Here is a 12,248-nt window from a genome sequence, read left to right as displayed (position 1 = left end):
AGTTAACTTTCTTCTTTTGTCCTTTGTACATTTCTGGTTTCCATCATCTGCCTGCTACTTTCTACTTCTCTGATACACATGAGTGTGGAATATTAGGAGATAACTGTGTCCTTTTAAAGTGTAACATAGTAATCTCATTGAAAGTTACAACAAACAAAGAAAAGCAACATGGATACCTAATAAGCTTTTGAAGGAGCCATTAAATTACAAAATACTGCCATCTATGGTAAAGAGTATCAGATTTAGTGGGAATTTTTACAATTTATAGATTAACTCTGAATTTGTTTTCTTTTCCTTTATAGTATTTTTTGGTTATAGGCCCATTACTTTTGAAATATAGCTTTGGTTATTAATTTGCAGGCTGAACTGAATTTCCATTATTCTTTCTTTTATTCATCCAATCTCCTTGAGCATGCTAATGGGCAATTAAATGCCTAAAAATATATAAAGAAAAGTGAGAAGTAGAAGAAAAGAATTCCAGAAGTGAATGAACTAAAGGACCTAGAATAACTGGGAGTTGACTGTAGTGTTCTGTATTATTTTCTAAGGGGAGTAAGTGGATTTTAGAACTACTTAAAGCCTGGAGAGGCACTAAAAATAAAAATGTATAATTGAAGTCTACGTTTACTCGATAGCTACTTCAGTTTTTTTTTTCTTTTCTCTAAAAAAGGATTTCCAATGTTCTAAGACTCAACATCATGTATATCAGAGGTAATGATTCTGGACTACTGGCTTAAATGAGCAGTCAGGAGCCACCATCTCCTGCAGGTGGACAGCCAGAAGGTACTTTGGCAGATCAGTAGTCAGTCCTCTCATTACTTGAGGAGCTCAGAATCCATCGAGATGGGCATCAGCCAGCGAACAGTAATTCCTTTCTAACCGAACAGAATGCACTTGTATGAAATGATCTAGAAAGTGGGTGACAGGAGGCCTCTCCAACTTGTGAAATGGTAGAGACAAGACATCTGTTTTTATGTCTCACCTCTGAGACATCTTTGCAGATACTGGGAATACTGTGATGGATACTGCTGACTCTATCAAGTCTTTGAAATTCTTTTTCCCTCTGGTCAAACAGTACTAGGATTCATTTTCCATGCTTAGAATCCATATTCTATAATTTTTATGTTTGAATATGCTCAGCCAACTGTAAGGATGTCACAGCAAGGAGCTGAATGTTTGCTGAAGCCGACTTTAGAATACAGACCCATTGTAATGTATAATTAATGTGTTTCTAGTACATTATGAACCCAGGGTCAGGGGTGAAGATATGGATGCACCTCAGTTTACCAGGGACACTGTGATGTGGGGAGCAGGAGCTCTGTCACAGGAGGCATTGTGACCCCCTTCCCCAATTCATGTGATGAAATCCTAATCCCCAGCACCTCATAATGATCCTGTATTTGAAGATAGGATATTTAAAAAGGTAATGAAGTTAAAATGAATTATTATGGTGGACCTGAACCCAGTATGCTTAGTATTCTAAGAAGAAGAAATATGGACACAGACAGGAAAAAGGGGAAGACTGTAAAGATACAGAGAGAAGGTGGCCATCTGAAAGTCAAGAAGCAAGCCTTTAGATGGGACCATTCTTCCAACACTTTGATCTTGGGCTTTTAGCTCCTAGACTGTGAGAAAATGAATTTCTGTTGTTTAAACAACCACATTTGTAGTGCTTTGTTACAAAAGTCCAAGCAAACTCATACAAACTGTATTCGTAAAAGAACATGTGAAAACTCATCTGACAATCCATGACTGCACTCTGTGCATGCTGGTCTCCACCACTACCACATGGGAGAAAATCAGCTTAAGGACGGGGGTTTGAGAGTATTGGTTGGTCCCAGGGCCCTAGAGTACAGCAGGGTGAGAGGGCAGTGTGTGCAAGGAAGAATTATATTTTAACAAAAGAAAATCCTTTTGCTTTCTTATTACAAAAGATTTACATGTTCATTGTAGAAATATTAGGAAGTATAGATGAAGAAAACAAATAAATGGTATGTAACTAGGATCTCACCTCTTCAAGATTAGTATTCATATATTGTTGTCTTTCCAGACTTTTTCCTGTAAACACACAAATCTATATGCACAATATATACCTATATATAAGCAAAAATGGAATAATTCTTTTCTGATATCTGATATTATTACATTCTATCAATTATATTCTAGAAGTAGAATTGGTAAGCGGGATAGGTCTAGGCTCAGGTATTTGTAAAGTCTTTGATATATTTTGCTGAATTACCTTCGGAAAGGATGCACCCATTTATATCCAGTGGATCTATTTTGAGTGCAGCATAAAGCCTTGTCACCAGTAACTCCATACTCAGCTGCTTAAGGGCTTTTAGCCAAATTCCAAGGAAGGAAAGTGTAGAAACTAGAGGACACTGAAAATCTCTGCCACCAGTGACTCAGGGCATTCCAAGTGGCTTGATGGAGGAGTGTCCAGTGTTGAAGGAGGCATTTCCCACCTTAGCAAAGCAACAGGTGGAGGCGCAGCGCGGCAGGATCAGCATGTACTGAAGTCGAGGTGGGAGCTGCAAGCTCTGCCAGGAGGGACCACATCAGGTCAGCAGCTAGGAGTCTGGAGAGTGTAGCCCTTGTGGGGTTGTGGAGAATGGAAAAGTGTGAAGAAGGGATTTGCATCACTCACTTGAAGGTGGAAGCATATCCCCAAAGATCTCTGGGTAAACTGGATGGGGCCCTGGGCTGAGGTTCCAGGGATTTCACTGCAGGGAGCCTGAGATCACTGTTGATTATGACCCTTGGTTGTTAATTTTATCCCTTGAGCCTTCAGGGCCTGGGAAAATACAGGTTATTCTAGGGAACGAGAACAGAAGGACTGATAGCCTTTGCATTTTTTATGCATTAATGGCAGATGCTATTTGATTTTGGTTCTTTGCCCAGTATAAGAGATCCCAGAGGGCACACTTAAAAGGGAAAATAAGCTAATCTTTAAATGAAAAATAAACGTTTTGTTTCATAAACATGAAAATGATGTGGCACTCAATAAAGTGTGTTAGCAAGTAAACGTCTGGCACGTAATATGATAAATAAAGTAGGTTAATTGCACTTGGGAGAAGAACTTGACTTTTACTTATCATTGGGAAATTTAAGAACTTTTCAGCAGAAATTTTTCTGAGGAAGAGAGGCAGTGGTCTGACCTGTGGTAGACGGAGAATGTGAGGGTGAGGAAGGGGAAGAGCACCTTCTTCATTGACTAGAAAGGTGTTGTCACACTCTGCTATGTTTCAGGATATTCAGAGCACCAGGTTGTCCGTAAGCCTTTGCTGGTCAGACTTAATATATGTCAGAAAGACAGCCACGCTGATCTCACAATAAATAGATTGTAGATATAAGTGAAAAATCAATAAAATCTTTTTTTGGTTTTTGTTGTTGTTGGTGTTGGGGGGGGGGGAACCTGGGGCCTCTGCCTATGCTAAGCTCTACCACTGCACTACAGATCTGTCCAGTGGCTTCTTTGAAATGCGAATTTAACTGCCAAAGTCGCTTCCAAAAGTTAACTTATGTTCTGTATGCTTGCCCAAGGCAATGAATAAATTTCCAACAAAACAAACAAGCAATTTCTTTCTCTGGAGTGTTTCCTTCTATCTTCAAGTGGTACCATGGAGAATTAATTACTTCATAATCTCACTCACTATTGCCTATCAAATTAAAAATGGTCATGGAAAAGCAGAGCTTACCATCTATCACTGGTTTTGGCTGAGAACTTTTGAGGCGTAGCGAGGGCCGGAAGCGGGTGCGGTCATTGAAGCTCCAGCTCTTCTGTACTTTGGTGGGGCTGCCCTCGGCTGTGATGTCGGTGCTTGGGGACCTCCTGTCACCTACTGAAGCTTGTCTGCTCTTAATACTCTGGCCCCTCGGGCTAGCCATGCGCACTCGCTCCTTAAAACTTAGCTTCTGACTGTGGAGAACAGAGGCATGATTATTCCATTTCAAGCAATTTCTTTAATCTCACTTGGGTACATAATTGGATGAAATTGTATATGGTCATGTATTTCTATAGATAAAGTGTTTTCAGCAAGTAGGAACACAGAAATGTATTTTATCCTTATTGAAAATTTTGAGCTTCATTTAATATGTTTGCATTTACGTGAGATCAGTCTCATTCCACAGGCATACACACCCTTCTTGGATTCATCATAGAAATGACTGCGACCAGGTACATTTTGTACACACTTACACTGGAGATAAACAAGAACTGGTTTGGAATTCACTTTAAAAACTGTCAGGTGATTTTAGCGTTAGCCTCAACTTTTAAATTAAAAAGAGTTTCATTTATTTTTTGTTTGAGAGCATATCTCTTTGTAATTTCTAAACATTTCTACAGGAAAACAGGGATGACAGTTACATATATACCTACATTCAGCATGCATTTTTTATTCCAGGCAAGATTATGATATCCATACATTCATGCAATCTCATAGCAGTTGGTAGCACTGCATTCACAATACTAAACATACAACACTTAACATTACATTTCTTTTATGCTTACATTCATTCGTGTGAGACAAAAACCACCAGGATAGGACAGCCTCAACATATAATGAATGAGATGACTGATTAACAGAATGAGATGTAATGTTCACTAACACAATTTCCTGCTATTAAACAGGCTATTGATTTGCTGTGGCAGCTACTGGTAAATTATATTTGTTCAAACATTCAGTTCTCTGGTCCTGGCCAGGATTAAATTGTTGTGGATGGTTCAAGGAAGCATTAACAACAACAAAAATCCCAAATGCATCTTCACACATTCCTAATCAAGAGATGTGGTGTGATGTGCCAGTAAAGGTAAGGTTGAACCAAAGAGACATGAGTTTTGGAATCTCATCTCTGACATGGAGATGAAAACAGCAACATAACTAAAGGATTTTTGTGGGAATCAAATGAACTGCAGGAAGTATGCTTCCATTTTGTTTGTTTTCTTGCTTCTTTAAGTAACTGTGCTAATTATTAGCAGGCAAAACACTGTTATCAATGTGAGAGGCCCAGGATTCAGCAGGGACTGAAGAAATAATGGGGCAATGGGTCTATGGGGGAGTCACCCAGAGCAGCTCTTCTAAGTCATGCTGCAGCCCTTGTGGGGGATGAAGGCAGTGTTCTCATGGATAAGGATTATCTGAGACAAAGTGGAGGCCTTGTCTTTTCCACTTACCGCAATGTCCACTGTCCCCAACTGCAGCATGCCAACAGCAAATGTGTTTAGTGGATATGTGTTTTATAGCTAACAAGAAACAGTAACATTTATTTTTCCATGCCTAGTTGCTTAACAAATGATATTCTAAAAATGCACCGCATTTTATGTGTGTTTACATGGAAACAAATCATTTCATGAACTGGGGTGGTCAGAGAGTTCTGGTAACAATAAACGAGTTGACCATGCAACTGACAGCTCCCTCTGAAATGCAGACACAGCAAAGTCTAGCATGACTAGCTGAAGGCACATGCAGAGAACAGGCTGGGCAGTTTTGTGATGAGGTCAGGTGAGTTCAAGAGTTCTTTACGACAGTACCATCAGTCGGAAGGTTTATCTGTACTTGACAAATGTGTGATTAAATGGTAGATTACATTAAACAAGAGCAACAATAACATCATAAAACTGCATCTTTTTATTCTCAGACTAGTTTCTCTGTGTCATCCAAAAATCTTCAATTATTTAAACAAATCCATCAAAGGGATAGTGCCCCAAAGGCCTACTTTTCTTAATTTTTTTAATAGTAAAATTTCAGATTTCTTCTTGATTTCAACACACCTGCTCCATAATTTAAATTTATGATGATCTGGTTCAGGGACCATATGCTCCTATCTGCAACTTTATTTAGATTAGTGAAGGAAAAGCAGATGTAGCTATCAATACAGAGTCCTCACTATAGTTGATCTTATCTTTTCTGGAACCAACAGAGGCTAATTCCTATATAAGGTTGGGTTCAGTAAATATTAAATTATTTTCTCAAACTTTCAAGATATCTCTTTCCTATGCCAACTAAATGAACAAGATACTAATTTTTATTAGTCAATGCAACTATTTAATGTGAGCCTCATTTTGTTACTTTTAAAGCATTTCAATTTCTAAAAATGTTAAAGGAAAATCCTAAAACAAAAGTACCAACATCCAATTCACCATGGTCTATTTACAATAACAAAATATTTAAAAATTGCTCCAATAAAATATATTAAAAAAACTGTCCCTATGAAACACTTTGGGATTATCTCTATGGATTCATGGAAAGTGGGAACAATGTTCTCTGAATCTTAATGTAAAGTTCCATTCAAATCATTTAAGGTTGGTATAAATAAATTCTGGTTGCCATTTCCCTTTTTTACTTCTAAACTACATGAATATTTGCTTAAATCTAATATTTTAGAAAATTTCAAGAACCGTTTTAAAATAAACTCAATATATTGCACAATAAATTGGAGAAAATGTAATGTTTCACTTTCTCTTTTGTCAGAATTGTCTGAAAGGTAAAAATAAGACCCTAACCCAGAACTTTTTAACTAGGCATTCATTTTCCCCCACAAGACAAAGATCTGTTCTTATGTTCTCTCACAAAAAGCCCACTTTTATTAGTTGTTCTGCTTCATTTCCCCTTTGGAAATCAACACAGCATTTTGATTTGATGACAAACTGATTAAGTAGCTGTTATTGAAAACACACATTGATTAAAAATATAGACTCTTAATGGGTACATTAAAGTTTCCATTATTTTCCTGCTTTCTTGTGACATTTAGAAGCATCATTTTTGAGGAAGATTTATGTAACAGTATTTTTAGGAAGAATGCCAAGGATGATCCCCAGGAGACCAACAAGTAGGTCTCTTTGGAGAAAGTAACCAAAAGGTCACCATGGTCATTGATTGGACCATCTTTCTTAGTATACAATCCCACATTCCCAGCTGAAGACCATGCTCAGGGGAGCCTGCACAACTGCTCTGGAAGGGAATTTTTCCCTCTAGAACCAGATGTACAAGTTATTCAAATAGCCCCAGCATGCAGTGAACTACCGGATGCTCCCTGCCAGGGAACTGTGTGGCATCATACCCCACAGTAATCCTCTAGGACTCAGAATGCTGTAGTTATTGTTATAGTTAATTAGGGTTTTAGCCCTTCATAGGATAAGCATTCTACAATTTCTCGCCTCAGGCACAAGATGGCAACTAAGCCATAACAATTCAAGGCGTGCAGCAGCTCAGCAGTAGTCCAACCACAAGGAGGCGCCAAGGGGCTGACTGCCAGTATTATGCGGGACCCTGCCTATTCGTCCCAGTGGTGGAGAGTATCAAAGCAGGCAACAGGCAACAAGGAAAATTAAAAGCGGGCTGAAAAATCTCATTCAAGAAGTCCCTAGGAGTAGTGAGTCTGTGAACAGGGCTCAGGTGGGGTGGCGGTGTAGCCTGGTCATGCTCCTGAGGTTAGTTGGCATTCTCAAATCTCATGTCAATAGCTGGGATGCTGGGTACCTCTGCTTCCGTGAAGTGTACATTCTGAAGAGCTTCTGCTTATTACTACAGAACTTACTAGGAGTGAGGGAAATAGAGCAGCACATTACTAAGCATTTTACCACCAGGGAAGTGCTTAGGGATTTTTTTTCTTTATTTTTCTGAAAACAAAGCCACTAGGCTTTATTGCGTTTTATATATAAATACATAAACTACTTAAGCAGTAAATACTATGTACTTTAATTGTGCTGCTTGAAATATATTCAGTGCTTTTAATTGTTAGGTTGAAATAATTAGGTTTGAAATAGGCAATATAAATGATGGTAGTCTATGTGTTAGCATCTGTTTCATTAGAAAAGAAGAACACAGATAATTTAGAATATAGCAACCCCCGTAGTAAATATCAATACAATATAGTATAAATGATTGAGGAATTGAATACTTCAGAAATTTTAAGAATAAATATTTATAGAAATCAATGAGGTAGATAACATTAATTGCTTTGAAATGTAAAAACAAAAGATTTTGATTTCTGCAAAATGCCTGTAGTTAAAGATAATATAAGTAACCAGCTGTCAAATAACCACATGAACAAAAGCAAGAAAAGAGTCTAGGTTGATAGTTTGAAAAAAATTCTTATTTTAAATCCTATGATGTTTTAAAAAAGGGAATTAAGTCCTTTTGGTGAAGTGAACATTATAATATACACTATTGTACATTATAATGTACAATAAATGTGAACAGAAGGAGAGATGGTGTTGAAAAGATTTTTTTTAAAAACAATTGAACATTTTCCCAATAATGACTCAAGCTGACAATGCTGGAAAAAATAAAGTCCAGTTTTACCGAGCTTAGTTTAACAAAACATGCAGATCATTCATCGAACACAGAAGATAGAAAATGTAAATAATGGAAAATAAATGCAGAAAATAAATGCAGGAGATGTTTAAGGATTTCTTCCAAAAGTGTTCTAGAGTTCTATCCCAGGAGTCACACATAGTCTCAGAACCCAATAAAACAACCATGCTGGAGCTGTTTGGACAAAGCACTCAGTGGACTACAGCACAAGATTTTCATGTAATGAAAGAATATTATTTGTGCCTTAACTTTTAAGACATACATCTTTATAAGTCTCACAAGTACCTGTGAAAGCAGTTTATATAGTGTGCTGTCTGAGAAGTCTGAATGGGTTCTAGTGTTGCTTTGAAAACAGCTGCTAAGGAAGACAGTGTAACTATGAAGCTGGCACCCGCCCAACCATTAGTGACTAAGCAGACAGGGTACATGGAGGCAGAGGATGGCAGGTAATCCCTCACATCTCAGATGGCATGATTTGTTCTTGTAGCATTAAAAACCCAGGTAAGAAGAGGTACAAGCCTTCTGTTACCATGTGATGAGACTCACTGACCATTATCTGATGACCTGGTCAAGGAGGAAAAAATATAGGACCTCAAGGTGAGAATCCTAGACTAAAGTGGCCATAGAGGCTCACAGGTAAATTCCATTCTCTGAAAATGTCAATTTATACCATATAGAGAAAAAATGTCCCACTTAAAAAATGGGTTGGAAAGATTATTAATGAGATGATTAATTAGAATAAAATCAATAAACACATTTGCCATCTCATTATGAGATTAAAACTATTTTCATGGGAAGAAAAATAAATATTAAAATGATGCTCAAGAAATTGTTTTCATGGTTGAAATTGAGGAAGAAGACAGCAGGGTCAGCTGAGACTAACAGTAATTTTTATCCAACCCTGTACCGAAGAGAGCTAAAAAAACATTATTTTAACTATTGCTCAGTTGAGCTATATTTAAAAAGCTTTTCTTGGGACGATGGTTTGTATTTTTTTTGAAAATTTTGGATCTGTCATAAACAATATGACACTGTTTCTTAGCCTGAGATAATCACAGATGAATTTTGTTTAACTTCCTAACTTCCGTATAGAAAGACATTTTTTTTTTTAAAATCAGGAACACTCCAAAGCAGGGAATATAATTAAGTAAGGGTTATGCGAATATGTTTGACCTCCATCCATTCTGCAGAGAGAAGAGCTTCTCTGTGGATGGCCCAGTCTACAGTGCTGGCTGTGAGTGTCAGGTGCTGGGGAGATTCCAGGAAAAGGAAAGACTGGGCAGATTCCATGATCTGAGATATTTGAAAGTTCCTACTTGGGCTGAAACTTGTCTATTCTTTTTACCTGAATCACTATCAATAACCCAAGGGCCCCCAAGCACAGTAACAGAACTCTGCAATTGGGTGGTGCTAATTGGTTCATTTGAAATGGGTCAAGCACTAATTATCAGTATTCTGGACCCAGAGCTGCTCTTCTCTAAGGGAGAACTCTCATTATAAATGCATTTTCCTTTATGCTTATTTTGCTTGGATAAGGACAAATGTGTTATTTTCTAAGATGGTGTTATTGCTATTGTCATTACAATAGTTTTTCTGCATTCATTATGCAGCATTATAAATTCCATTGCCTGTGGAGCACAAGGTGAAAGCTAAGGCAATATTAAAATGGGAGTTTCAATATGTACAAATTTTATGTGTCAATTAAAAAAATGAGAGCCTTTAGCTTATTTCCTTCAGATTATTTCAATGTTTTTAATTGATCATCTTCTCTCTTTTTAAAAAATATTTCTCATTTTCCATTTCTGTTTGTGTTTTCTCTCCTCACATGAGGTCAGTGACATTATATTATTCTATCCAAGAATTATTAATTGAGCACATTCTCTATATAACTTTACACAGGTGGTGCAACAGATAGTTGGAGGTAGGAGAACTAAATGTATGAAGAATGAAGCATGGAGTAAGGTATCTAGGCTAAGTAGTAATATGAGATTTGTTTCGAGGTAGTTTTGCCAGGTGTCCAATGACTGCAGGGAAGTAAGAAATTTTCTAAGTCATAAACTCAGTTCTGTGGTGCAGTACATATTCAAACTCATGGGTGAGTTATCTTTGACAACCTCAGTCCCAAACATGCAGAATACATTTAATTAGATACATGTGAAATTTAGAAAATTTGATTGGTAGTCTTTTTGCATTGCTGACAAGGAGACTCATGTTTGGATTAGTGAGCAGAAGCTCAATAGTGACACTTTCATCTTATCTTTTCTTTGTTGTCTTGGAAAGCTTGTGGGCTAGAAGTGACCCCCACAAAGCCCTGCCATTCACTCACCTCCACGGGATTTATAAACTTCCCCTTTGGTTTTCAACAGCTCTGTTTTGGAGAATGAAAGCAAGATAGGTGATCTTACTCTCAGATAGTGCTGTAATTCATGCCAAAGGTGGTCGCTGCCCTTAGAATCCGGAGACAAATCACCCTTGGAGATAATTTGTAAGTAGATAACTCCGAAGACAAGGGAAGTTTTAAAAATATTACCAGAGAGGCTAAAATGGCTTATAGTGGCCATGATTTGTTTTGTATAATTTTTTTTCCAAGTAAATTTGTCACAATAGAAGGATGGAAAGATCTGCACAGAACCTGGAAAAAGGGCAAATGGTTAGAATTTGTCTGTTGGTCCCTTCCAGTGTTTGTGCAAAGAGAGTTTTGAGACTAATGACTAGAACTCTCCCTGGTTAGAAATATCTCCAAGGTGGAAGAGAACAACTCTTCAGGCAGTTAACATTTTCTGGAAGTATCACTTGGGAACACTCAATGTCCCTTTCTCTAACTCTGTGGCTATCAAGTAAGAGAGGATCCTTAAAGCCATCCCTGTTCAGGCCTATGTACCCCAAAGGAGTGCTCGATGTTGTGTGTCCTACCCTATCTGTCTCCTTTCATAGATGCATGCATTCATGTCTTGGTTTAAGAATCTTTTTAAGTGCTAATGTTGAAATGAAAGCCTATAGCCTTATTATCCCAAGTGAACTTTCTAAACTAATTTCAATATTGCATAAATATTTTATAATTAGTGTCATTATTATAACAATACAAGGCTAAAGAAACAATCCTTGGATTTACAGTGGCTCCCACCTAGAAGCCAACTCCAGGTGTGTGTGGGGGAGATGCTTTTGCTTCCTGTTTCTTGAAACAAGTGGCAATGATAGGAAGAAAACTGTACCCCTTCCTCCCTCCCAGGCACTTGTTTAGACTCTGCCACTCCTTACACCATGGTTTGGGGGTCCACTGGCTCTGTCCTTCAGGGCTTTGCTCCTAAATCTAGACCCTTCCTGGTATTCATTAAAACAAATAAAAATGTTCTCTTTTATCTTCTACTCCCTCTAGGTCTGATTCTACTCAGGCACTTCCTTCCAGAGCACACACAAAAAAATGAACATGAATTATTTGGAGAAGTTTTGGAGGGCTGTCTTCTTCCTGAAGGATGGAGAGGATTCTTCTTTTGAATTATAAAACCCGAGTAAACCTCACTGCTGAATGCTCTGGGGATATTCTAGAGAAATGGTTCTCACCTCTAGCCAAAAAATAACAAAATAAAAATTTTTCACATCCAAAGAAGGACTCTAATGAAGAAAAGTGTATCCTAGACTGATTTCTGAGCCCATAACAATCCCAATTTTTTTCTTTTCTTAACTATCAAGATTACTGTATTTGAATACTTGGATAAGACCGGGAAGATGGTAACAAGGAGTAATCAAAGACCATAATCCTCCCCACACCCAATGTTCTATGTCCTGCAGATTGTTAAAAGCAGTGAGTGAGTTAGGGAAAGATGCTTCTGCTCCCAAAGGGAGAACAATCAATAAAACCCAGCAAACTTTGCAGGCAATCTTGTGAAAGGTCACTTTTAATCATCTTGAATTTGTTGATCGATTTTACTCATG

At 37.7% G+C, this 12,248-nt stretch overlaps 1 protein-coding gene across 2 annotated transcripts in view; it reads right to left on the bottom strand.

The window, feature by feature from the left end:
* Nucleotides 1-12,248, bottom strand: part of Kcnq5 (potassium voltage-gated channel subfamily Q member 5) — a 550,965-nt gene that overhangs the window by 51,222 nt on the left and 487,495 nt on the right. For both annotated transcript variants that reach the window (XM_046443015.2, XM_046443014.2), the window contains one exon: nt 3,699-3,919. In XM_046443015.2, the coding sequence (XP_046298971.1) occupies nt 3,699-3,919 (221 nt within the window). The remainder of the gene's footprint in view (nt 1-3,698; nt 3,920-12,248) is intronic.

Source organism: Marmota monax, unplaced genomic scaffold, assembly GCF_021218885.2.
Source record: "Marmota monax isolate L192 unplaced genomic scaffold, Marmota_monax_Labrador192_F-V1.1 WCK01_AAM20220418_F8-fsc00091, whole genome shotgun sequence".
Classification (NCBI taxonomy): domain Eukaryota; kingdom Metazoa; phylum Chordata; class Mammalia; order Rodentia; family Sciuridae; genus Marmota; species Marmota monax.
Note: the sequence above shows the minus strand (reverse complement) of the source record. Positions and strands in the feature narration are given on the sequence as shown.